This window comes from Dioszegia hungarica (genome assembly GCF_025882075.1).
Source record: "Dioszegia hungarica strain PDD-24b-2 chromosome Unknown MKK02contig_2, whole genome shotgun sequence".
Classification (NCBI taxonomy): domain Eukaryota; kingdom Fungi; phylum Basidiomycota; class Tremellomycetes; order Tremellales; family Bulleribasidiaceae; genus Dioszegia; species Dioszegia hungarica.
Genome location: NW_026515766.1, coordinates 852201 through 877449, shown reverse-complemented (window position 1 = coordinate 877449; position 25249 = coordinate 852201). Strand labels below are relative to the sequence as shown.

At 56.4% G+C, this 25249-nt stretch overlaps 9 protein-coding genes across 9 annotated transcripts; 4 read left to right on the top strand and 5 right to left on the bottom strand.

The window, feature by feature from the left end:
* Positions 1–868: 868 nt before the first annotated feature.
* On the bottom strand, positions 869–3889 carry MKK02DRAFT_29480 (uncharacterized protein; the record flags this gene model as incomplete). The annotated part of the gene is made up of 5 exons (XM_053087829.1): positions 869–1249; positions 1296–1500; positions 1546–2663; positions 2711–3442; positions 3782–3889. 5 exons carry the CDS (start codon positions 3887–3889, stop codon positions 869–871), a joined length of 2544 nt encoding a protein of 847 aa, XP_052949186.1.
* A 1275-nt stretch (positions 3890–5164) lies between these two features.
* On the bottom strand, positions 5165–7705 carry MKK02DRAFT_39706 (ferric reductase NAD binding domain-containing protein; the record flags this gene model as incomplete). The annotated part of the gene is made up of 15 exons (XM_053090734.1): positions 5165–5254; positions 5309–5459; positions 5506–5523; positions 5576–5631; positions 5677–5853; positions 5916–5991; positions 6047–6294; positions 6348–6527; positions 6596–6751; positions 6797–6887; positions 6943–7097; positions 7161–7231; positions 7306–7437; positions 7532–7586; positions 7664–7705. The coding sequence occupies 15 exons, from the start codon at positions 7703–7705 to the stop codon at positions 5165–5167; spliced, it is 1698 nt and encodes a 565-aa protein (XP_052949185.1).
* A 426-nt stretch (positions 7706–8131) lies between these two features.
* On the bottom strand, positions 8132–10653 carry MKK02DRAFT_39705 (putative heat shock protein sks2; the record flags this gene model as incomplete). Its single annotated transcript, XM_053090733.1, has 9 exons — positions 8132–8159; positions 8212–8445; positions 8492–9225; positions 9269–9680; positions 9724–9774; positions 9930–10048; positions 10180–10268; positions 10318–10385; positions 10517–10653. The coding sequence occupies 9 exons, from the start codon at positions 10651–10653 to the stop codon at positions 8132–8134; spliced, it is 1872 nt and encodes a 623-aa protein (XP_052949184.1).
* A 337-nt stretch (positions 10654–10990) lies between these two features.
* On the top strand, positions 10991–12015 carry MKK02DRAFT_39704 (apolipo protein O-domain-containing protein; the record flags this gene model as incomplete). Its single annotated transcript, XM_053090732.1, has 4 exons — positions 10991–10999; positions 11045–11182; positions 11234–11405; positions 11459–12015. 4 exons carry the CDS (start codon positions 10991–10993, stop codon positions 12013–12015), a joined length of 876 nt encoding a protein of 291 aa, XP_052949183.1.
* Positions 12016–12111: 96 nt separating this feature from the next.
* MKK02DRAFT_29476 (uncharacterized protein) lies at positions 12112–13198 on the bottom strand (the record flags this gene model as incomplete). Its single annotated transcript, XM_053087828.1, has 5 exons — positions 12112–12237; positions 12333–12434; positions 12499–12804; positions 12984–13010; positions 13067–13198. 5 exons carry the CDS (start codon positions 13196–13198, stop codon positions 12112–12114), a joined length of 693 nt encoding a protein of 230 aa, XP_052949182.1.
* Positions 13199–13501: 303 nt separating this feature from the next.
* MKK02DRAFT_39702 (putative ATP-dependent DEAH-box family RNA helicase) lies at positions 13502–18529 on the top strand (the record flags this gene model as incomplete). Its single annotated transcript, XM_053090731.1, has 13 exons — positions 13502–13529; positions 13576–13868; positions 13917–14219; positions 14272–14332; positions 14385–14801; positions 14848–16785; positions 16830–17050; positions 17086–17479; positions 17524–17633; positions 17690–17790; positions 17845–18025; positions 18071–18232; positions 18290–18529. 13 exons carry the CDS (start codon positions 13502–13504, stop codon positions 18527–18529), a joined length of 4449 nt encoding a protein of 1482 aa, XP_052949181.1.
* A 304-nt stretch (positions 18530–18833) lies between these two features.
* On the top strand, positions 18834–19669 carry MKK02DRAFT_19522 (putative 20 kDa nuclear cap binding protein; the record flags this gene model as incomplete). Its single annotated transcript, XM_053086106.1, has 6 exons — positions 18834–18893; positions 18937–19017; positions 19062–19077; positions 19112–19187; positions 19223–19428; positions 19461–19669. 6 exons carry the CDS (start codon positions 18834–18836, stop codon positions 19667–19669), a joined length of 648 nt encoding a protein of 215 aa, XP_052949180.1.
* A 3-nt stretch (positions 19670–19672) lies between these two features.
* On the bottom strand, positions 19673–20888 carry MKK02DRAFT_19061 (ER to Golgi transport-related protein; the record flags this gene model as incomplete). Its single annotated transcript, XM_053086038.1, has 5 exons — positions 19673–19971; positions 20003–20101; positions 20132–20503; positions 20534–20732; positions 20766–20888. The coding sequence occupies 5 exons, from the start codon at positions 20886–20888 to the stop codon at positions 19673–19675; spliced, it is 1092 nt and encodes a 363-aa protein (XP_052949179.1).
* A 260-nt stretch (positions 20889–21148) lies between these two features.
* On the top strand, positions 21149–24739 carry MKK02DRAFT_19180 (ubiquitin elongating factor core-domain-containing protein; the record flags this gene model as incomplete). The annotated part of the gene is made up of 12 exons (XM_053086048.1): positions 21149–21442; positions 21474–21749; positions 21781–22179; positions 22210–22317; positions 22349–22666; positions 22697–22975; positions 23006–23211; positions 23242–23449; positions 23484–23764; positions 23799–24093; positions 24127–24489; positions 24542–24739. The coding sequence occupies 12 exons, from the start codon at positions 21149–21151 to the stop codon at positions 24737–24739; spliced, it is 3225 nt and encodes a 1074-aa protein (XP_052949178.1).
* Between the last annotated feature and the right edge of the window lie 510 nt (positions 24740–25249).

Sequence of the window (25249 nt, the reverse complement as noted above, 5' to 3'; positions counted from 1 at the left end):
GTGTATCCTAGGCGGGTCAGTAGGATCAGTAATTGCAGTGAGGGTGGAGTAGAGTCGGGAAATTAGGCTCGGGAATTGGAGGATTGGGGGGAGAGGAGCGAGAAAGCCTTGTCAGGTTTCACGTTAGGATTATGGCCTGTATGTATCGATCTATATACGCTCAGACGACCGCAACGCCATGTCTCCACCTGTCCCAGAGTATCCATGATTGAAGATAGGTCATTGCTCAAGGGAGAGTGAGATACTTGCATCACCACTCCGCTGGAAGTCTAATAATAAGGATTAATTCTTGTACAGCTCACTACGTTTAGCATTAAGGGCGCCCTTTCCCAGTGCCCGTACAGCGAGAGGCTCGGCGCGGGCAGTGGAGCATGGACTTTGAAGCTTGTGCACAGTCCATATATGGTAGACCTGTTTTACTGCTGCATCTCCAAAACGCGATTTACGTGTATGTACGCGCCCGAGACCTAGGTCCCTTCTTCTCTCCCCAAACCCTCAACTTTCCCCTCCGTGTATACGAGAGGTTGCCCAGAGAAAACAGAAAGAGAAGGTAAAAGGAGATAATGTCGTGTTCGTGAAGAAGCCCATGTGCGTGTATGTTGATGGGGTCGTGGGAGAGATTGGGGCCTCCAGTCCTAGATAGAAGTGGAGGTCATTGCGTGTATGTTGGTTGTCCGATGCGATGTTGAGCCGGGAAGAAGATGGAGGGGAAGGGGGAAAGGTGGGGAGATGGAGAGAGGTTGAGTGGTGTGTGAGGTCCGGGTAGATAGGGCCGGTCGGGAGTGATGATGAGGATGTCGTCGTTCCAGCGCTGAAGGCATGATATCGCCGCATCTTCTGGTCGTCCCGCCACCGCCAGACTGAGGCCTCATCCCTTCTCCGCGGTCGACTCCTCCGGTATTGTCCCCACGTCGCTCTCCCTCTTCTTGTGCTTCCCCGCCGGTCCTGTGGGCTTCACAGCCGGTAAGACACCCGCCGGGGCACTCTGCCGCCTCTTCTTCTTCTTGGGCATGTCCGCGGTTGGTCTATCGGCCGAGGCCGGACCCGGTTGGGTGGAAGAGGACGACGACGCCGCCGAGTGTGCGGATTTAGAGGCGGAGGCCATAGGCATGGATTGGGGATGGTAGGGCATAGGCATGCCCGGCTTGGTCATGAAGGCTATACCGAGCCGTTGGAGGGGGTCGTTCGAGTCGAATTTGGCAGGGAGGAAGACGATCGGTAGACCGTTGGGTGTACGGAGGTGGAATGCCTGCGAGTCAGCATAGCTCCCAAAGAGTGGAAAGCCAGAAACGTACCACTCCTTCCGCGTGTAGACCCTGTACCATCTGCACGTACGCCTCGATGTTGGCATCATTGCAGAGAACCATACCCATCGCTGCGGGCGTGAAACCTTCTCGAGCGAGGTGCGAAACAGGGATCATGGTCGCTGTGGCCGTAGCGTCTTCGTTCGCCTGCTCTTCCGGTGGGTAGACGACCGAGGTTGGCCAGACATTCGATTGCCTAGAGAATGAGCTATATCCCAATCAGAGCAAAGAGACTACTCACCACATGTGCCCCGTAGCCGTCTCACCCACAATCAGAACCGAAAACTTCCCGCCTCCCTTCCCCCGCACCAGCAGATCCCCCTTCCAAACCCCCACTTTCCCCTGTTGAAGATCATGGAACGCCGGGGAGAAGAACATGCACATGGGCGGGGGTGGGACAAACGTAGCGAGGGGCATATCGAGCTGCATCCCCATCTTCTTTCTGCCGTTGGGTATTGTCGGCAAGTCCTGGGTGGAGGGGGTAGGCGTGGGAAGTTGGGCGTTCCTGCTCGGACGGGCCAGGGCGGATTGGCCTCCCGGTGGTCGAGGGTGGATCTGGCGCGAGGAAGTAAGAGGGGAACCGTTGGAGCTGGGCGGTGTGACGAGCGTGAAGCTCATTCCGCGGTTCCGGTCCGTATTGCTTCCTGACGAGTGTCCTCGCCCAGAGAGGATGGTCGTATCCGAAGCGTCCGTCTCTGGGGTAGGCATGGAGAACTGCGAGTCCTCGGCTGGCCGTTTCCTGCTTGAGCTGCCGGAGGGCATGAGATCCGGCAGCTTGCCCGCCGCCTCAATTTGCTCCTGGATAGCAGCGACAGCCCTCGCTTCTACCCCTTCCTCCATCTGCGCCAGGATCTCATCCAGCCCCTGGATCCCTTCATCGTCGACGCTCCTCGCTGTCGATCCGCGCCGGTCGTCCCGAGCGTCATTGGCAAGATTTGAGGGCACCACGCCGCTAGTTTTGACCAGCGAGTCGACGTGGTATGGCGAGCTCGAATCGAACGAATTGAGGAAGGACCAGTCCGCGCCTCCTCCTGGTGTCAAGGTCGTCCACTGAGACATGTCGATCTCCTTCTGAGGCGTCATCGCCACGCCGAATACATGCTCCGCGGCCGGTGGTGGTTGAGCGACTGCGCCCAGCATCGCCGACAGGTCCAGGTCTCCCCGAAGAGCTTGCGAGCCGAAGGACGCGAGCAGGCCGGAAAAGATGCTCGGTTCCCAGTGTCGCAAAGTGAGGTTGTAGAGGTTTTGGAGGGATAGAGCGGCGTGTGCTGATGGGGTAGGGAGTCGGAATCCGGGAGATTCAACTTCGGGCAGTGAAAGGGAGACGATGATACTTGGCCAAAGACCTTGGGAAGTGATCTGACATGAGCAGGGGTTTCAAGCGGTATTTTGATCAAGAAGCTCACTTGCTCTCCTCCTCCTCGCTTCCACACTTCTTGCAGTACACGCGCTACGCCCACTTGTCCCACTCCCTCCACATCCACCTGACTGGCCAGAATCGTCTTCCACGCCAAGTCGCTTCCCCCATGCGCCATTCTCGCAGGTTCTAGCGACGCTGGACCCGCTATCGCCTTTCCTCCACTGCTGTGGCCTCCCCCATGTCCATGTCCGTGACCGTGAGCCTCTGGTCTATCTCGCCCAGGATCCGACTTGATCCGCGCCATGGCGCTCCCGCTCCCGCTGGGCGCCGCCGCCGAGCCTGATGACGGCCCCGGTGTGAAGTCGAACAGGTTGGAGTTGCCGTCCTGGTGGTCCGTATCGAAATTGAGGAGTGTGTCCCACCCCACAGGTGTCCACATGTTCGCCAGCTCCGGCAAGCCTAGCTCTGCAAAGATGTCGAGCTGCGCCTGGGGAGGGGCGACGAGATGCGGGGAGGAGGAAGAAGGCAGCGCGTGGTTGGGCGGGGCTGCCGCTGGCGGTGGAAAAGAGGAGCGGCGGCGGGGCAGGGATCCGCGCAAGGAGGCGACGCGCTGAGGTGTAAGTGCTGGAGTGTGGCTGTCGCTCTGAGAGTTGGAGTGGGGATTCGGTGCTGCGAGGGCAGTAGAAGGGGTGATTTTCGGAGTTGCTGAGAGAGATGTGGTGGAAGGAGCAGGAACAGGCGGCGGTGGGAGGATAGGCGATTGCGCGACGGTCGATGGCTGAAAGGATCAAGCGTCAGCTCGGCGTTTCGGCGATGGTGGAGCACGGAACGAGGGCAGTCAAAGGAAGAAGTAAAGACGAGGGAAGGATAGGTGTACCAGAATAGGTTCAGAGCTGTGTGTTTTCCAGCGAGTCGCCGGCGGGAATGAGGCAGGTATGCCCAGGAAGGAGGGGGTTTGATGGTCAGATGACCGTAGGGATGGTGGAGTGTATATAAGGAGGAAGTGAGGCGTTACAGAGACAATGGCTGGACGGAAAGGAAACAAGGGATCTGGGTGGCAGGTCGCTGCTGACGAAACAAGAGGGCCAAGAATGAACTAAGCAAACCGGCCACTCACTCTATCCACACTCGTTCCTACACAGGCACGTTCTCCTGGAGCTGTCGCAGTGGTGGCTGTCGTTGTGGGAGCCGCAGCAGCTGTGTTGGATGGAGCTGCAGATGCCATGGTTGATTGCCTCGTCGCGGCGAAGCTCCGCTAAACCTTGTCGGCCGTGGTAAGCCGCCGATGTACACGGGCGGGGGGAGATCGAAAGGATCAGCTGCAGATCATTCGGAGCATTCTTGGATTCACTCTGCGTCCTACTCCGTTTCTCCCACCTCATCCTCATTGATCTTGTCACCAACCCCAGTAGTAGTGGCTGTATCCAAGGAGCCAGGAGCCGAATAGTACTCACTGTTTGAAAGGCTCGCTACAAGCTGAACCGGCCTCGCTCAGCCCCGTTCAAGCTTCCAACGCGTGATTATTTCGGACGTCGACACGGATGGTATGACTGGCAATATCGGTGCTCCCACCTTCGATGACCACACAAGCGACGAGGGAAACACTGCAGCAGTGAAGAGGACGACAACAAGCGTTTGCCGGCTAGGCGGCACCGAAGTTTCCCGTTTCTCGCCGTTAATAACCTTGTCGAGATCGCCCAATTCCAGAACGGATCCAGAAATCTAACTACACAAGGTCCAAGCAAGGAGCGGGATCGTCGGCTTCCGTACGAGTAGGTAGCTAGCGAGGATGTACGAACGATGGTGGGTGTCGTAGCATGAAGTAGTGCATGCATATTCCAGGCCTACCCAGCACAGGCGCTGCATCACTATGCCTGCTCGCGCTTCGCGTCGGTGGCCAAGTGGCAAGCGGCCCTGCGGCGATCCATCAGCTCATCCTGGTCCGGCCGAGCCATCTTGCTGATGTCAGACCAGAGTCACCGGACCCGATCTGCTGCTACCATGAGATCTGTTCTGTCTTCACAATACTGCTTTCCCTCTACCTCGTGATCATGACTCAGCTGCAGCCGGTCTTTCATGTTCTAGCGTATCCGGATGCTAATGAATGTGGCGATCTTCCAAGCCGGTGGCGGAAGACTAAGAGCTACTAACCACCCGGTAACGTCAGAGGATATAGCCCGGGAAGATCGAGGTGACTGCCTGGTGACTGCCTCTGACTGCCTCCTGCCCGTTTCGGTCATATTGCCTTGTTTCCGCTAAGCATTTACCGAGGCAGTGGAAACGAGCATGAGGTGGACGCTACGATCACAAGAGGTCAATTCACCATTACATCAGATTAGTGACGATACCCAGACTCTTTCAAGAACGATACTGGATCTCTCAGACACGCCCATTGACAATTTGCATGCTCCATCTCAAGCCGCCGGTCTTACTTGGCGATACGAAGAGCAGAGACCAGATCTAGAGTTGCCGGTATGCGCAGTATCACTGAGCCCTCGGCTCAGAAATGCTCCTTCGCAAACCGTACATCTAGCGTGCTCGACTGGATCTTGAGGCATTCCGTCCTGACCGTTCGTGCGAGCGGGTTCGGCTATTCTCATCAGCTATTCCGTCTTCTGCTGAGCTGGAAGGAGCTTAGGCTCACCCCGCAGTAGTACACCCCAACACGGTTCTTAAGCCTCGCTTCCCTCCCAGGCAGGTAAGAGCCGTTATCGATCGACGTGGCGAGGTTGGCGAAGAATGAGTGGAAGTCGGGTCGACCGTATAGCGTGCGCGAGCGGAGCTTGGTGAGTGGGCTGAACGAGTCAGCTGGGTCGATCTGTCGGAGGGTGTCGTACTTACTCATATTCTTGTCCGACGCTGAGAGGTCAGCTCAAGCTTACATCCGGTCCAAAGAAGAGAAAAAGCTGACTCGTTAATGGCGATATTGTGCACTTCATCCGAGCCCATCCGCTGCGTTAGGTAGATCTACTCATCAGCTCGACCCCCGCATCGGAGACGCCCTATACTCACCGAGATCCGCAGAAAGTCTGACCCCCGCTGAGCCTCTTCCAGCTCCTCCAGCAGATCCTTGATCCACCCAAATGACCCCGTCTCGCGGCATGTCCAGACGAATTCGACTCGGCGCAGTCGACCCATTTTGCCGGCCTGCTGAGCGTACCAAATGTGCTTGAGGATACTGGCAAAGGGCTGCCATATTAGCTTGGGCTCAGTAGGCAGGCAGTATGATCAGAGGAGGTGGATAGACTTACGGTCACTCCGATACCTGCCGCTACGAGCACAGCCACCTCTGAGGCAAAGACGTCTTCTGCTGGTGCGCCAAATGGTCTGATCGTCAGCTCGGACGTCCATCTTCAAGACCAATGAGTAGGGAGAAGCTCACCCGTCGATTCTCAACTTTGGCATGCCCCGATCCATCCCCGGTCCTACTTCCACAGCGCGCTCGCCTCCTAGACCGCTATCGACCTCGACAAACCCGTTCTTCTCCCCCCGCCCACCCTTCTTGCCAGAATCAAGGCGGTGCAGATCGGGCGTAGCGCCGAGTCGCTCGCCGAGGGCCGTGGTGAAGTCCCCGACTTGACGGATATGGACCGAGATGAAGGGATCTTCTGGCGCAGAGGAGATTGTGAACTGGTTGATCAGCTCTGCTTTCCCCAGAAGCCTCTGAAGAGCTAGAAGCTTACAGGATGCCACTGCCACCTCGACACATCAGGGACATTGAGGAACAACCACTGACCCGCCTTGTACTTCATACTCGGCTTCTTGAAGCGGATCTCCATGACGTTGCCAGGATGGTACAGTACCCGCTGTATCTCCGTGGCGCGTGCCGCTCGGACTTGACGGTAGACCCTCTCGCCAAAGTACTGAATATCAGCTGACGCACACAAAGACGAAGAGGCCAGGCGAGGAAGGCCAGGGGGATAGGACGTACGATGATCCCGGGCCAGATGATGAACCGCCAGCTGAGATAGCCTAGGCAGTGCTCGGTCGAGTAGAAGGGGAACGTGGGAATGTAGTCGGGGTCGACAGAGTCACGGACGAAACAGCCGGTAGCGTGCGTGTAGAGGGCGAGCATGAAGAAGAAGGCCTGGATGTCAGCCCTTGCCTGTTGGACCGGAAGAAGGCCACATACCAGATGATGGGTATACCAGAACGCCTCGAAGCATTGTTTCCGAATAGAGCTGTGCGCGGTAGTATACATCAAGAACATGATGAGGAGCATTCTACACTATCAGCTAATAGGAGACGCTTGAGACCGCTCAGTCAGCGGATGCTCACGTATGACCTGTAATTCCCCCAGCTTGGGCATAGTGAATCTGTACCGCCCGCTCTTTCCTGACTTGAGTACGCTCAACATTGATAAAGTTGACATAGTGGGCGGTGGTATGGATGATCGTCCAGAGTAACAGCTGGTAGGCGACTTGCCGGTGGAACTGGGACGTCAGCTCGAGCACGGATCGGACCGGACCGTATCAGCTTGCTGTTGGTGAGCTCACCCATAAATTCTCGTCCACTGGAAGTATGCGCTGTAGTGCCGGTCGAATAGCAGTGATGACATTTCGCAAGACTACCAGCGTCAGCTTCTCGCTGATCCTGCCTCCGTCTGAATCACGCAGTAGTTACGGAGGAAGCTGGACATACCGGGAAGCAGGATCAACCCGCCATCGAACGCCAAAACAAGTCCCGCCCCTCTGCTCGTCCATACCGAGTACTTGAGCCCGTTCAGCGCCGCAAGCTTGGCGTTGGTATACTGGGACCACCAGCCGTAGGCGACTAGAGCGAGTCAGTATGCACTCCATTCCTCTCAACCCCTTGTTGACCTGAGTTGGGCGTGTGAGATCCCGTTAATGGGAGGAGGAGAACTCACAGAAGCCAAAGTGTGTACCCCACCAGACTACAGTCCAGACTAGTCTTCTTCCCGTCTGCGAGCATATCAGCTACAAGTACTCTCCTTGATCGAGTACCACAAGCTGAAACGTGAGGAGGCGGGTAGACTCACAGATTCGCGTTTCAGGAATGCCACCGCATCTTTGCTTTTCATCTCGTCGAATATGGGCTAAAGAAGATTGGCAGCAGAGTAGTTGGGTGATGCGATGAGTCGAGCACGTATATATAGAGAGCAGCTAATACTGGTAGGTGGAAGTGGAACGAGGTTGCATAGCCTGGACACCGTCAGCGGTTTGCTTGACGACCGTTGCGGCTACGGTTGGCCATCTCTTACACCACCGGACCTCAAACATTAATCATGAGTAAGATGTTGACTTGGAGACTGTTGAGCGCCCTGAGTATCCTCATCAGCGTCATCGCTCATCCTTAACTTTGCCCGATCAGACACGTAGCATGGGTGAGAAATGTGAGACAAAGGAAAGCACGCAACCTTGTCTATTGACACTGATGAGAATCGAAGAAGAGATATCATCCAGTACGGCCCTGCATATCTATACTACATGATCTACCCCAGACACGATTAACGGGCCGAAGCCATCGCCTTTTGCCTAAAGATGGTCAGCTTCTGTTCAGGCAGAGAGTGCGCAAATCAAAACTCACATAGCCCTCTTGACACCCAAGTGCGCCTTCTTGAGCTCATCGGCGGTAACGTCCTCCTGCTCGAGCTTCTCGAGCGCCTTGGCGATCTCAGCCTCGACGGCTCCGCGTGCTCCCCGCTTGATCTTGGCGCCCATTTCAGGGGCCGAGATGGTCTGTTCGCAAGTGTGGAGGTATGACTCGAGGTCCGACTTGGCCTCGTGCTTGGCAGAGTAGTCCTTGTCGGCATTCTTGAACCTTAGGTGTCAGCTCGCTCCACACCATGAGACTTCAGTTGACTTACTGCTCGGCGTCCTTGATCATAGCCTGGATCTCCTCGGATGACAGACGACCGACAGAGTTCTGGATCGAGATCTGGGCCTTGCGGCCGGAAGCCTTGTCCATCGCTGAGACCTTGAGGAGACCGTTGGCGTCAACCTCAAAGGTACACAGGAGCTCGGCCTGGCCACGGGGCATGGGTGGGATACCCGAGAGCTCAAACTCGCCGAGAAGCCGGTTGTCCTTGCACTGTGTCCGCTCACCCTCGTAGACGGGGAACATGACGGTGGTCTGGTTGTCCTCCACGGTGGTGAAGACTCGCGACTTGTTGGAAGGGATGGGGGTGTTACGGGGGAGGACGACACCGAAAATGTCACCCTGCATGGCGACACCGAGGGAGAGGGGGGCAACGTCGAGGAGGAGGAGGTCGGCGGTCTTGTCGGACGCCTGGCCGGTAAGGACGGCAGCCTGGACGGCGGCACCGTAGGCGACGGCCTCGTCGGGGTTGATCGACTTGTTGAGCTGACGACCGCCGAAGAATTCCGAGACCAAGGACTGGATCTTGGGGATACGGGTGGAACCACCGACAAGGACAATCTCGTCGACCTTGCCGGCCGGGATCTTCGAGTCCTTGAGCACCTTCTCGACGGGCTCAATGGTCGACTTGAAGGCGGCAGCGTTGATCTCCTCGAAACGGGCACGGGTGATGTTGGCAGAGAAGTCCTCGCCCTGGAAGAGAGAGTCGACCTCGACGGTGGTCTAGAAGTCAGCAAAGTTCGATCCGATCGTAAAAAAAGCTTACCTGGGTGACGGAAGAAAGGGTCCTCTTTGCACGCTCGCACGCCGACCTGAGACGACGGGTGGCACGGGGGTCCTCCGAAATGTCGAGCTTTGACTTGCGCTTGAACTCGGCCTTGAAGTGCTCGAGCAAGGTGTTGTCAAAGTCCTCACCACCCAAGTGGGTGTCACCGGCGGTGGCCTTGACCGAGAAGACCTTGCCCTGGATGGTCAAGAGGGAGACGTCGAAAGTTCCTCCTCCGAGATCGAAAATGAGGATGGTCTTGGTCTCACCAGCCTCGGCGGCCTTGTCGTCAAGACCGTAGGCAATGGCGGCGGCGGTGGGCTCGTTGATGATACGGAGGACCTCAAGGCCGGCAATGGCTCCGGCGTCCTTGGTGGCGAGACGCTGAGAGTCGTTGAAGTAGGCGGGGACGCTGTGGGTCAGCAGGGCTCACCCCGTAGATATAGAGGACCTACGTGATGACGGCCTTCTTGACCTGCTTGCCAATCTTGGCCTCCGAGATCTCACTGCAAGATCAGCCCGAGTCCACCAGTCGGTCACGAAGGGGCCGAAAGCGGGAGCAGACAGGCACATGCCGGCGCAATAGAGCCGAAACCCGTATTTCGCCGGCAAGTCGGACGCTCTCCCTTCTTTCTCAAGACAACACTAAGCGAGAACTCACCGCATCTTCGTCAAAACCATCGATGAGATTTCCTGGGGCTGGAACTGCTTCTTCTCGCCCTGGTAGTCGACCTCGATAACGGGGGAACCATCACGGTCGACAACGGTGAAAGGCCAGTGCTGAAATGTCAGCTCCATTCAAAATTTCCGCCGAATCCGCTATTTGGTCCATGGTGGTGACCGCATCTCTTCCAGTCCACCAGATTGCCCTCCCTTGCATCCACCTATCCAGCCAGTCAAGCAAGACTAACCTTGATGTCCTTCTTGACATCGGCATCGTCATACCGACGACCGATCAATCGCTTGGCGTCGAAAACGGTGTTGGTGGGGTTCATAGCGGCTACGCATGTCAGCACAGTCCCTGTAGTATTCCGCCTGACTTGACATACCCTGGTTCTTGGCGGCGTCACCAATGAGACGCTCATCCTGACCGAAGGCAACGTAGGACGGGGTGGTCCTATTTGGTCAGTATTGTTTTCGCAATTCGAGATGACGCCCTGCTCCCGAAGTCCGCCTGAGCTGCGATGCTCCTCGTCCATATCGCGCGCATATCATCCCCTCTACATAACATCCAGGATATAACCTCACCTGTTTCCCTGGTCGTTGGCGATGATCTCAACTCGGTCGTTGACCCAGTAACCGACACACGAGTAGGTGGTTCCGAGATCGATACCGATGGCCCCCTGGAAGAGGGTGTCGTCGACTTCAACGTTGTCGCCAGACATTTTTGATATAGGATAGGTGGGGGTATAGGTGGGTAGGGTGGGTAAGGTGTTGAAGGGAGGAGATTGAAAGGGTGGTGAAAATTCCCAAGGACCTTTGCTTTGAACAAGGAGCCAGGCACAGACAGAGGAAATTTCGAAAGATGATGTGGCATTCCCGCTGCGGCGGACGGAATCTGTGGCAGCGAGGCCATGATTCGGCGTTTTGCGCTATCTCGCACTGTGGCAGCTGGGCCGATCGGATTCCCGCGGATGACGGCATCCGACTTGCCCCGCTTTGCTGCTGCAACCTCAGGCTCACTGATAAGTTAAACAAATCACTATCAGAGCAACAGCAGTCATGTCAGGTGTAAGCTAGCCCCGAGGCTCCAAGAAGATACAAGCTGACGGATAGATTCTTCTCCGGGCGGCGCTACCCGTGGCGGCTGTAGCTGGCTCAGCCCTTCTCGCTTCTCCTGTCTATGCTGAGGACCTGGCCAAGGAGAGATTACCCACAAAGGTCAAGCCTGGAAGGGATGCTTCTGGGGACAGGGTATGTCGACGTCGTGCTCGTTTCCTATGAAGGAGATGCTGATCCTGACAGCTTCCCATCTACGCCGACCCCGAGGGCTCAATAACGCTTATCGAGACCACACATCCCATCTCGCCATATATCGCCCAAGCGCGAGAATCCACTCAGTCTGCTCTTGCCGGAGCTTCCAGATACGTCGAGGGAGGTGTCAGCCGATGGGTTGGCTTTGAGCGGAAAGTCGAACGTAAGTCCAGACGGTCCTCGAGACTCCGTCCATGGACTTGCGCTGACTTACAGGCGAGGTCAAATCCGTCGTACCCTCAGATGAACCCCTCATCCCCGGGGCCATCTACGTCCTCATAGCCGGCCTGACCGGATCCGTCCTCACCCGTACCCGTGCCTTCCCCATCCGCTGGCTCGCCCCTCCCATCTTTACCATCGCCGCCGCCCCCTACTTCCTCCCAAAGACATCCGCCAACATCCGCTCCTACCTCTCTCGGGTAGAAGACGCCCACATGCCCGAGCTCGCGCGGGAACACGACCGCCTTAATGCCCGTGTCGGGTCATTGTGGAACCAGTCTGTCAATACTGTCAGCGGCGCAGGCGAGCAGGCCAAGGGATGGAGCAAGAAGGCGGTACAGACGGTGGAGGACACGACGGGGCTGCGGGTCGGGGAGAGTATCCGAAAGGCGCAAGAAGTGGCTGCTGGGGAGGTCAAGAAGAGGGTGGAGGAGGCCAAGATGTTGAGGGAGAAGAAGGTCGAGACGGTCGGGTATGTGGTGGAGCAAAAGCCGGTCGCTGAGATTGTGCGACCGGTCGAGGGGGAACAAAAGCCCGTCAGCAGGGTGATATGAGCGATTGGACCACTATAGACATGCATGTGGTACCGCCGACTGGTATCGACCTAGACCTGTTACTTTTGATGATGCGATGCCTGATGGCGCTCATAGCTAAGCGGGCAGTATATGACAGCCTAGAGATCCTCGCCCGCCCCAGCCATTCCTCGGTGTCAAACCGAGAGATATCCTCTGGATGCCCGCAGGACTCTGTCTCTCAACTAATATTGGTATTGATACCTAGCAGTATCAGCTCCGGTTCAGGTCTTATGGACAGCTCGAGACAACAGAGCGGAGCGAGGTTAGGAGATGTTTTGTTGAGTACCACGACTCACCCCTTCTGAATGAGCAACCAGCGCGCCTACAGCTTGAAGACCGCCTGACGTAGTCGATGACACCTCACCGAAAGAGTAGATCATATCTCCAGCTTGTAGTCCCTGCACCAATCAGCCATGTTGCAATCAATGCAGTAAGCGTTTCTGATGCAGCAGCAGGGCTTACCGCATCCTCTGCTGGACTCCCAGGCGCTACACTGTTCACCCTCGCTACAGCCCTCTCTGGCCACGCAGACTGCTCGCTCGCCGTTGGCACTGTACGTGACGTCGAGGTACTCGCCGACGCTGTCGCGGAGGGTTCGGTGACATGTCCGTTCGGCTTGACCCCATTGACCATGGGACCTGACCCTGATGATGAAGGTGCTTCGGGAGCATCGAAGGCTGCCTCAAGTGCTGGTGCCAGAAGGTCGACTACTGCTTGTCGGTCATTGTATAATCGTGCGAGAGCTGCGCGGGCATGCCGAATTGCGTACTGAGAGCGTCAGCCCCTGCGGACTGTGCGAGGTTCCAGATGGGGGACGTACCACGTCAATATCAGCTCTTGGGAATCCTTCCGGATCGAAAAGTGGCGTGGAGCCATTAGCGTTATTCTGACACCCCTCGTCAGCTTTACTCTGCCGAGCACGACCAAGAGCTTCTTAGCGGACCCACGGAGGCAAGGATATCTTTCAAAGTGTCCTGCTATATCAGCTCTTAAGATTCCACCGTGCAAAGGAAAGCTCGCAGTAGCTCACGATCTCCTTCTCGATCTCATCTTTGCGCTGCATGAGCGCCATGGCGAACTCCCTGGGCTCGCCGGGGTATGCATCGGGGTGGGGGAGGGGGAGGGTCGTAGGGTTGAATTCGGTCGGAACGGGGAGTGCCATTTCGCCAGAACTTGAGAATTCGATAGTATATCCCGGAAGATGTTCGGAGAAGTGTCAAGCGTCAGAGTCGGTTAAGTCTGTCTGCTGTATGTGATGTACTGACGGGGCAAGGGAACAGCAAGCAGCTTGACCGAACGCTCCTAAATCGTGTATTGTTGCGCACGGATATCATCAAATGCGGGGCTCCATTTCTCAAACTCCGCATTCCTCATCCGCTGGTCTCAGAAACCAAGACTCAACATTTTGTACTTTACCTGTCCAGCTCTCAACTTTCACAGCCTAGTAGGCTGTCTGGTCTGCAACATGGGCAAGAAGAAGCTGTCGCTGAAGCGTAAGCTGAGCTGAGACGAAAGATGGCGCCCAAGCTGACAACCCAGCGGTCAATCGCGGCTTTGCGACGACGTCGGTTGCGTCCAAAAAGAAGCTAGACGAGCAGGCCGCTGCGGAGGCTGCTACACCAGCTCTTGATACGACTGATGATACTCCCATAGCTCCAGAAGGAATTGCTGCTGTTGCCGGTAGCAAGGCATCGACTGGGTCCATGGTAGTTGGCGCGGAGGAGACAAAGGAGGATTGGGAGGATGAAGCCCTCGCTGAGCAGATTGTTCTTCAGTCGCTCGTGGATAGATTGCACGAGAAGGGTGAGAAAGAGGTATCGAGGATAGTCAAGGTAAGCTGTCATCACCCCTATCTTCTGAGAGCATAGCTTATGGGGTAGGGCATCGAGTATGACACTCGCCTTTCGGCCGGGTTTGCGCCATTACGAATCAACGAAGCTATCCGAGATCAGGTGCTCGACCTTGCACTCGCTGAGGAGGCGGATAGCAAGACAGAAGGACTGGGCGACCATGTTAAAGCATCCGGCAAGCCATCGACACCCGCCGAGAGCGACAAAAGTCTCCTCCGCCTTTACGTCGCTTTTCACGTCTTGTCTCGGTTGGGCTTTTCGGAGGGGCGGATCTCGCAGTGTCTGCTGGAAGGGCTAGAGGAGGGCGGAGGATGGGATGAGGCTATCGACTGGGTGAGTCATCTGGATCTCGGATACTTGGTCCAGGACAAGCGCTGATGACTAGATGTGGCTGCACCTGTCAGAGGACGAGTGTCTCCGCCGGGGCGAGTATGCACAAAAAGAAGGTGAGCATAGCCCCGGAACCGTCTTTCGTTGTGATACTGATCTAATATGTAGACGTCCTGGTCCCCGAGCCCGAGGACGAGCTTTTGACCATCCCTGAAGCGCCCGTTCGATCCAAGTCCCCCGGACCCGAAAGCTCTACAATCGCGTCGAAAGGCCCAACACCACCGTCTGAGCCCACTGCCTCCGCCCTACCCACATCACTCTTTCAGTCTTTGGATCAGACCCCACACTCGGACTCTGAAGAACAGTCCGACGCCGCATCCGAGCCGGACCTGCAGAAAGCAAACACGGAATGGGCAAAGTACGCGCTGGAGTTGGACACGCTTAAGACTGCCGCGGGAGGGACGAAACCAAAAGGGAAGAAGGGGAAGGGAAGCGGAGTTGTTTTGGAGACCCCGGAGATGCGGAAATTGAAGGAGAAGATGGGTGTCTTGGAGAAGGACTACATGTTTTCCAGGAAGGATGCGGGTTAGTATCGCATGGTTGACGGTGCAGGATGGAGCTGAATGGACAGATGCGCTGTTCAAGGCTGCAAAGGCCAAGCGGGACGCCGAAGTACTGCGGGATCGGCTCAGCGGTCGCTCGAAACCTGCAGCACCCGCAGCAGAGTCGACCAGTTCGCCAGCTCCCGACGTGACTGCGGTATCTGCCGGAGACGCTGCGGGAGACGAAGAGGAGGGCGAGGAAGGCGGGCTATTCGGCAACATGCTGGACGAGCCTGCTGAGCCGGTCGCCATGCCCACAATGGCCAGCGGGGATAGCACTCCGGCAACCGCCATCACCGTCCGGTCCATGCCTATCCCCAAACAAGTCGCCTACGCCGGTTCCACGCCCAAAGCACTTCTCCGAACCACCCTCCTCAAATCCCACAAGACCGCCTCACTACAGTACGTACCTCTGAGCGGCCACTCTCGAGCCACGCGGGTCGGACTTCAAATTGCTCTCGCGCCCAAACGGCGGCGAGTCTGGCGGATGGACGATGTGGCGTGCGAGGATATCCATGAGGCGGAGAATTACGTGGCTACGCTGGCGCTGCATAGTCTGGTACATGCGGGCGAGATACCGGGGATCAACGCAAAGACACTGCCGGTTGCGTATCGGGATTTATGGGACGAGCTCGAGGTGGAGAGGCGGAAGAAGGAGGATGAGGGCAGACGGGAGGTATGGAGGGTCATCAAGGGGATATATGACAAGAAGGCGGTTGAAGTGGCAGGATCGATGGGGAACGGGGCGGCGAAGCCTGAAGCTGCGGAGGCTGTGCGGAATGGGGACCACGGGACTCGATCTCGGCCGGACTTTATTGAGCAGCTCCAGCGGGACTGTCAGCGTCGGCAGGCGTCAAAACCATATCAGACTATGCTTCGACAACGGAACACGCTCCCCATCGCCTCATTCCGGCAGACCATCATCGAGACACTCCAACATTCCCAAGTCATGGTACTCTCCGGCGAAACGGGGTGCGGGAAATCCACGCAGCTCCCGGCCTACATCCTCGAGGACCAGCTGTCGCAAGGCAAGCCATGCAAGATCTTCGTCACTGAGCCACGGCGGATCAGTGCCATCTCCCTCGCGCAGCGGGTCTCGGCGGAGCTCGGCGATCTTCCTGGTCAGATGGGAACCAACGCGTCCCTCGTCGGATACTCGATCAGGCTCGAAGCCAAGACATCGGCGTCTACGCGGTTGGCATTCGTTACCAATGGTATTGCGCTCCGGATGCTCGAGGCGGGGTCTGCGCCGGGAAAGAGCACGGCATTCGACGAGGTGACGCACATCATCGTCGACGAGGTACATGAGCGAAGTATCGATTCGGACTTTCTCCTTATCGTCCTCCGGCAGCTTATGGCTGTGAGGCCGGACCTCAAGGTGGTGCTCATGTCGGCCACGCTGGACGCTGAGAAGATCTCGGGGTACTTTGGGGGGTGTCCTGTGTTGGTCGTTCCGGGCCGGACGTTCCCCGTGCAGGTCAACTACCTGGAGGACGCGGTGGAACTGGCAGGATGGAGGGTGGACGAGGGGTCTTCGTATGCTGTCCGAGCGCGGAATGCTCGGACAGGTACGAAGCAGCTGGAGCTGAATGAGGAAGACGGGGATGAGAGCGACGAGGACGAGGCGTCACAGGCCGACCCGGCCAAATTATCGTCCAAGCAGTACTCGGCCCAAACGGTATCCACTGTCAATCTCCTCGATTCCCGGCAGATCCCATACGAGCTCATCGTCCGCCTCCTCGAACGGATCTGCTTCGAGGACGTCAACCTCCAGCCTTTTTCACCGGCGGTATTGGTGTTTATGCCCGGTCTGGCGGAGATTCGGAAACTCAACGATATGCTCTCGGGCCATAGAGAGTTTGGGAGTAGGGGGTTCATGCTGTACCCTCTGCACTCGACCATCTCGTCAGAGGGACAGAGTGCCGTGTTTGATATCCCGCCTCCGGGAGTAAGGAAGATCGTTATCTGTGAGTGTACAGACATTATCATATCGATTATGGCTGATCAGTAGCTACCAATATTGCCGAGACAGGTGTGACTATCCCTGATATCACCTGCGTGATAGACTCGGGCAAGCATCGGGAGATGCGGTACGACGAGAAGCGCCAGATATCCCGGCTGGTCGAGACGTATATCGCGAGGAGCAATGCCAAGCAGCGGAGAGGACGAGCTGGGCGAGTACAGGAAGGACTGGCATTCCACCTCTTCTCGCGAAGCAGGCACGATACACAGGTGAGTTCCACCTCGTGGTCCCCGCTGACGTCCAGCTCGCGGATCATCCCATCCCCGAGATGCTCCGCCTATCCCTCCAAGATCTCGCTCTGCGCATCAAGATCCTCCGCCTCAAACTCGGCAATACCATCGAGGAGGTCCTCCTCAAAGCGCTCGATCCGCCCACATCACTCAATATCCAGCGCGCCATCAGCTCGCTCGTCGAAGTACGGGCTTTGACCCTCAACGAGGATATCACACCGATGGGTCGCCTCCTGTCGAAACTGCCGATGGATGTGCATCTGGGGAAATTCCTGCTGGTGGCGGCCATGATGCGATGCTTGGATCCGGCGTTGACGATCGCCGCGACGCTGAATAGCAAGTCGCCTTGGGTGACGCCGTTTGGACAGGAGAACCAGGCGAGGACGGTCAAGCAGGCGTTTGCTATTGGTGAGTTCCAGGTTGACGGAGACGGGAAGTGGCTGATGAGGTAGACCATAGTGACTTTTTCACAATCGTCAATGTCTTTAATAGCTGGAGACGGGCGTCGGATAATCCCAACTTTGTGCCTGTATTCTGCAGGAAGAACTTTGTTTCGCAACAGGTCAGTTGGCACCTTCCCTTCCCTGCAGCCGATGCGAAGTGTAACTGACAGTGTAGAATCTGCAGCAGATCGAGGAACTCCGACAGCAGCTGCTCTCCTACCTCGTCGATTCAGGCTTTGTCACCGCAACACCAGAGCAGAAACGCGAGATCAGCCAGTGCGTACCCTGCTCCGCCACTAGTAAATGTGGCTTGTGGCGCTCATCAATCAGGGCACGATACTCCCGCGGCTTCAGGACTCGCTTTGTCTCGGTCCCTGCACAATTCAACGATAATGCCGAAGATCTGCATATCCTCGGAGCCGCGCTGGCGTCGGGGCTGTACCCCAAGATCTTGTCTATCGATGCGAATGGCGGGTTGAAGACCATCAGCAACCAGCAACCGACATCCACCGTAGGTCAACATTGATGACTCATGGAGCATAACTGACATCGACAGCACCCGAGCTCTGTCAACTTCAAGCTCCGTCCTTCGGAATTCGGGACAAGTCATCTCGCCTACTTCACCATCATGCAGTCCAAGCGGCTGTACGCGTGGGAAGTCGGACCGGTCGATGACAGGGCGTTAGCTCTGCTATGCGGTGACCAAGCAGACGTACGCGTAAGTCCTCTTCTTATCTCTTCTCCCGAGCAGACGGTCATAGCTGACGCCACACAGGCATCAGCAGGCTCGGTCCAGCTCGACCGTAAGATCCGATTCTCAGTCTCGCCCAAATCGGGTATCGCGATCAAACTCCTTCGGGAGCACTTTGCGAGTGTGATGGCTACCAAGATGAAGGGGAAGGCGTTGAGTGAGGAGCAGGAGAAGTGGTGGGAGTTGGGCATCAGGTGTTTGAGTGTAGGGGTTTATGACGGGGAGGAGGAGGGGCCGACGGTTGGGGTGAATCTGGCTAGATAGGGCATGGCGATCTAGTGCTCGGATGAATGCTCGGGGTATTTAAATTGGGGAATATGGCTTTAGGGCGATCTCTGAGTACTCTGAGTCCCCCTTGTCCTCCGGCAGCCTCAGGCTGAGAGTTATTACAAGCCAAACGAGCTGTACTTGCCCGAAGGGGCAATATCGATCTGGATGGCAACAACATTCCTCCACCTTCGCCCGCAACTCCGTTATTCTTTCCTTTGCACAAGCTTCACATTCGTCAAAAGCACATCTTCAACACCCTATCGACCATCAGCACAGCTCCGCGAGTGACTCAGGCATCATGGCGCAAGTCGTACAACCCCTCGATCAGCCCTCGTCCTATCGCGACAGCCGAGCAGAGGTGGGCTCTCTCCTCTCCACCACGCCGGCTTTGCTGATTGTAGATTGACCGAGAGAGTGAAAGGCGGCTACTCGCGCAGTCAAGTACGCTCTATATCGGGAACCTGTCCTTCTACACTACCGAGGTGAGCTCATGATACTCCTGACAGGACCTGAAGCTGACTTACAGGCTCAAATGTATCAATGTAGGTCTCGGCACTCCATCATTGCTAATCTCAGTATTCTCCACCTGCGCCCGCCCAGAAGAAGGAGGCGGTGTCAAGCGAATTATCATGGGGCTAGACAGGAACCAGAAGTACGTCTGCTTTCCGGGCTAAGCTGACTGACTAGAACGCCATGCGGCTTTGCATTCGTCGAATACTATCTCCACTCCGAAGCGGTCGATTCCATGCGGTATATCTCGGGAACGAAGCTGGATGAGCGGATAATACGGTGTGACCTTGATCCGGGATACAAGGATGGGCGGCAGTATGGGCGGGGAAAGACGGGTGGGCAGGTCAGGGACGAGTTTAGGCAGGAATACGATAGTGGGCGAGGTGAGTACCCCGCTGGGCCTAGCTGACGTTAGGCGGATGGGGTCACCAGCGACTGGAAGAGGAGCGGAGACGACAAGAGCAGGAGCGGATTCGCGAGCAGATGCAGGTCGAGACATATGCTGCGCCCGCGGATATCCCGAAAGGAGAGGGACAGGGCGAAGAGGACCGGTTCAAAAGGGAGAGAAGTGAGGATGAGGATGTGGAAAGGCGGGATGACGATAAGCGATTCCGAGGAGAATAGTGTTCATAGCTTTCTCTGTACTCTAATGAGAATCCTCAACCCAAACGAGGCTATTGTCCATACACCGCCTATCACCCCCGCCAGCCTGACCAAGAACTGATACAACGTCGTCGTCGCTTCCCGCACCGTCAACGACATGCCTTCCAAGTCGTACTTGAAGAAGATTCCCGGGACGCCGTGGCCGTGCTCAAACGACCGCGAGTAGTCGGTCACGGCGTATTGAGATGTGGATAATCTTCTTCGGGAAGCGTCAATGTAGGTGGTCGGGACGACTCGCAGGAAGTATTGGAAGATTGTGAAGGCTGACATCAGCTGAGTCTAAATTTTACTCACGTTGATCTGTTCGCTCATAGCTCATGTCCAGAGGTTGCGAGATGGACGGGAAGAAAGGGCCGAATGAGAATTCGTGGACGACATGGGTCAGGTTCATCACTACATCAGCCATGTCTCAGCTTGACTCACGATGATGTTCCGTATGTTCGTGGCTCATGTACCCATGTCCCAGGGTCGTGACGTGCAGATTGCCCGTGACCTTCTTGACCTCCACGCTGCCATAGATACGACAAGCGGGACCGTCATTGAGCTTGGGATTGGTAGCTCGGTACGCCGCTTGCTTCTTTGGTCGCGACCGGAACAGCCGCCTGATACCCTCGAAGGACTTGTATTGAGTCGGTGCTCTCCGCCGGGATGAGGAGATGATTTCGGACGCGGAGGGCGCTGCGAGCCGCATGGTGGACTGCGCCTTCCCGACGTTGAAGACCGTATTGTCCTTGACGAACGCGTCCGACAGGTGTAATCTATCTCCGACCGCATCTCTCAGGTCGATGGTGATGACTATATTAGCTCTATCAGGTCTTGACTCACATCGACAAGGCATCGCGACAGTCAGATCCACGTTCAATTGCAGATCTCTTGCGACATCGTGATCCACCTGGAAGGCATAGTCTGGAGCGCCGTAGAGGTATTCCCCGAGATCGTTGAGGACGAGCAGAAAGATTATAGCTCCGACCAGCGCTGTCAAGACGCCCCCTCGACGCGACTGCGAGGTGTAGGTGGATTGGATCTAAGATTAGCGACATCTTTTGGCCAGGCTCACCTTTGGGAACGCGTCAAAGCTCTTGATGGGAGCTATACGGTCTAGCTCATCGAGCAGAGACGCGCCGTCGAGACTACTTCTGCGTTGGTCGCTGGCGTGGTCTACCAGGTGCGGCTCGTACATAGCGCTTGATAGGTATCAAAGCTGGTCAAGAAAGCAAAGTCAGGCTGGGCCAAGCCAAGATGTGAGGAATGTGGTGTTTCAGGTATGATCGGGCGTGGGAAAGTGAGCGCACGCTGGCGTTGACTGAAGCAGGTCCATCCATCCACTTTAAAGGTGGCTGTCAGTCAGCACAACATCTATAGGATAATCAATCATGGCAGAAGATCACCCAATGACAGACGCAGAGAAGGTGAGCGCAGCTAGTCCTCAGCTGACCATAGATGCGCATCAAGCGCTTGGCTCGGCTGGGAGCTCCTACCCCTCAGTCCACGCCGCCCGATCAGGCTTCGGCTTCTGGGTCGACTCCGACCCCGACCCCTGCGCCGAAGCCCACTGCGACTCCATCCCCTGTACCCAAGCAGCCGGCTGCCTCGACTTCTCGGCTCCCGACCGTCCGTCAGGTCTCCCCGGTCAAGCCGGCCCCCGCAACACCCAACAAGAAGCCAAAGCCACAGGTGCCCTACTCGCAATGGGAGGAGCGGACCGTCGGGGATGTCTTTGGCGTAGCACTGGATGTAAGTATAGATACGATCGAGCTGACGCCAGCGATCCACAGCGGAGCAGTCCGAATGGCGCTTGTGCTGGCTCAAGGAGCTCGAAGCTGAGCTCAAGTCCGAAAGCTTGGAGCCTCGCACGACATTGGAGATGTCGGATCGGCTTCTGATCGCACGGCTTTCCCTTGACCCAGCAGCTATGGCTCGGTCGGACGATGCGGATATCATGACCATACTGGCTGGTATGCCATCGGAAGAGACGTCCTTCGAGTACCTCGTTGGCTGCTGGAAGCGTCTGGGCGCAGCCAATAGGGCTTACAACCGACTGGTAAGTCTCCACTTGACACCGCTGACCTCAGGGCTATACCTCGACCGACTGGCCACAAGCGCTCGACAAGCTGCGCAGCTTGATTATCTCGTATTGTGGGATGAGCTTGGAGGATCCGACAATGTTCCCCCAGCCCGCCAACAAGCCCGTCGGACCCGCCGAATTCCTCCCAATCCTCCTTTCCATTACCAACTCCAGCGATACTCCCTCGACCAGCGCGCTGTCATCCGATGACGTCCTCCCTTTCCTTAATGACCTGGCCAATGGTCTTGCTGCTGAGCAATTGCTCGATACCATCAGCCCCACCCTCTCGCTCCTGATCCAGGAGTGGTTCCGCATCACCCCATCGCCGGATCTCATGGGCGACGAATGGCGGCGGTATGTGGGCGCAGTAGGGACTTTGACTCAGGTCAAGCAGATCGCCGCAGCAGTGAGTCCCCGCAACGATCGTGCTGATTAGATGCCAACATTACCCGTATGGGCATTCCCCAGCGCTACCGGAGCGGACATTGAGTACAAGTCACTCCTCGGCCCGCTTATCCGGCTCAGCGTGTACCCAAGAGAATTTGTGAGTCCTCACTCTGCATCGCTGATGCCAGGCGTCAATCTGGAAAGCCTACTTTGCGGATCCGACGGAACGGAAGACCGGCGATATCGACGCCAACAAGGCGAATCTTCAGTCAACTCTCGGATCTCTGCAACAATCTCTCTTCAACATCTTTAATGCCATCATCCGGGCATCTCCAGAGTCTCGCGAGGGCGTTCTTGCATACATCACCCGTGTTGCCAATCTCAACGACAAGCGGTCCGGGATGCGCGTCGACCACCGCACCGTAGCTTCCGACGGGTTCATGACCAACCTTCAGGTCGTGCTGCTCAAGCTCTTCGCACCAGTCATGGACGCCTCATTCTCCAAGGTAAGCCAAACGTGAACAGCGCTGATCCAGATCGATAAAGTCGATCCGGACTATTATCGCAATGCGACGCGATTCAACATTACCGACGAGACCAAGGTCCGCGCATCCAAGGAAGAGGCGGATGCGCACTTTGCAGTTCCTAGCACTGGCCCTCCCAACTTCATCTCGGACCTCTTCTTCTCACTTAACACCTACCACCACCTCGGACTGGTCAAGACCATCAGTAACCGTCTTCGAGCCGAAAAGTCCATGTCGGAAACGGAGAAGGAGCTGAAGCGGGCCGAGGCGTCCCGGTCGGACTGGGAAGGGGTGAGTCCAGTCTCGACTGAGCTGATGTAGAATCCTGCTCTGCAAGCTCAAGGAGAGGCGGCTATCACCAAGTTCAAATCCGACGTCGCCACCCTGCACGCTTCCATCCACGCATACGATACCCAACTTCTCGACCCTGCCCTCGTCCGGCAGACCGTCAGCTACCTTGGCTTCCTCATGACCTGGCTCATCCGCCTCGTGGATCCCAAGAAGCAACATCCGAACGTCCAGATCTCGTAAGTTTGTGTTAAGTCCGCGCTGATTAGACTCCCTCTTCCCGCCGAGGCCCCAGCACAGTTCAAGATGCTCCCCGAGTACCTCTTTGACAATATCACCGAGTACTTTGACTTCCTCGGCCGCTACTCGCCCGACTCGCTCGACAATGTCGACAAGGATATCCTCATCACCTTCACCATCACATTCTTGTCGCCCAATTACGTCAACAACCCATTCCTCAAGGCAAAGCTGGTATCGGTGAGTTCTCGGAGGTGGCTCGACTGATGAGAAGATCCTTTCGGCTGGTTTGTACCCAGTGGGATACCACCGCAAAGGGACGCTCTTTGATAGATTGTCCACTCACAGTCTATCGCTGCAGTATCTGATGCCGACTCTGATCGATTTCTACATTGCAGTGGAAGCCACTGGCGGTCATTCTCAGTTCTGGGGTAAGCTATATCTTCTGTCCGCGCTGACATCAGACAAATTCACCTTCCGGAGGGATATTCAACACATTTGGAAAAGCCTGTGGAGCAATCCCCTACACCGAGAGGCCTTCGTACAGGTCTTGCAGTGAGTGACTGGAGGACGACAGCGCTGACTGCAGTGACGACAAGGAGCTCTATATACGTATGGTCCATATGTTACTAGCGGATACAACTTTCCACCTCGAGGAGTCCCTGTCAGGCCTGCAGAAGATCAACTCGCTGTCGACCCAGCTCGCCGGTACTTCCCTCTCCGCCACGGAGAGAGAAGAGGCCACCAGTCAGCTCAGCCAAGCTGAAGGTTCTGCCCCCTTCCACACCCAACAAGGCTTGGGCAATGTCGAGTTGATCCGCGATTTCACTTCCACCACGCCAAGTGCCTGGGTAGTAGGAGAGATTGTCGACAGACTGGCGGCAGTGAGTTTTTATAATGACTAGGCTGATGTACAGTCACTCGATGAGAACCTCTCCAACCTCGTCGGGCCAAAGATGCAGGACCTCAAGGTCGCCCAGCCCGACAAGTTCTACTTCAAGCCCAAGCGGCTCCTCGCTGCGATCGCCCAGATCTACCTCAATCTCGGCGAAGAGCCAGACTTTATCCGCGCGGTAGCGAACGACGGTCGGAGTTACAGCAAGGAGCTTTTCGAGCGGTTCGCCCGGATCTTGAAGAATCGCGCGATCATGACGGGAGTGGAGGTGCAACAGGTCGAGGCGTTTATCGGCAGGGTGGAGGTTGCGCGGGCGACTATTGCGCTGGAGGACGAGGTGGAAGTGCCAGACGAATACTTGGATCCCCTTATGGCAACAGGCAAGGTGCCCTTCTCTACCTCAGGCGTGCACACGGCTGACAATCGTAGTGATGAAGAATCCCGTCATCTTACCAACCTCCAAGATCTCTATCGACAGGGATACGATCAAAAGCGTGCTGCTGTCGAAGCCGCTCGACCCGTTCAACAACCAGCCTCTCAAGCTGGAGGACTGTTTGCCGGATGTAGAGCTCAAGGCGAAGATTGACGCGTGGTTAGCGTCGACGAGGTCTACAGGGAAGATGGAGGTGGATTGAACTTAGTGTGTATTTTATCTATTGGGACATGTATCATGAGAGAGACCTTCCTTCAACGCTCTCTTCCTTCACATCCCGATCAAGCGGTGGATGTCACTCGGGGTGACCGGGAAAGACGAGGACGAGGGGGGAGGGGGAAAGGCACACGTGCCTGTCGCTTTATCTATCTATCTCGGGGGTGAGGAGGGGGTAAGCTGATCGCGGGAGAGGGAGAGAGGTATAGTAGTTTCGATTAATCTCCAGCCGCTCTACGCGATAACTTTTCTCAAAGGAGGAACGGCTCTCACTTTCTGCTCTCTCGCTGAGAGGATCCACGGTGGCTTGTGATGTGATTCGATTCTAAGGTGTAACAAAGACAAGAGAGCCGTGTCCCATGTTGCGTATCTAGCGGTGATTTGAAGGACCGGTCCCCAGGCCCGTTTGCACTTCGCATGTGCACTCTGCCTTTCTGAATACTCTTACTGTAAGACGCGCTGCAACATCCACCGATGCCGAGCGACTTGATTGACC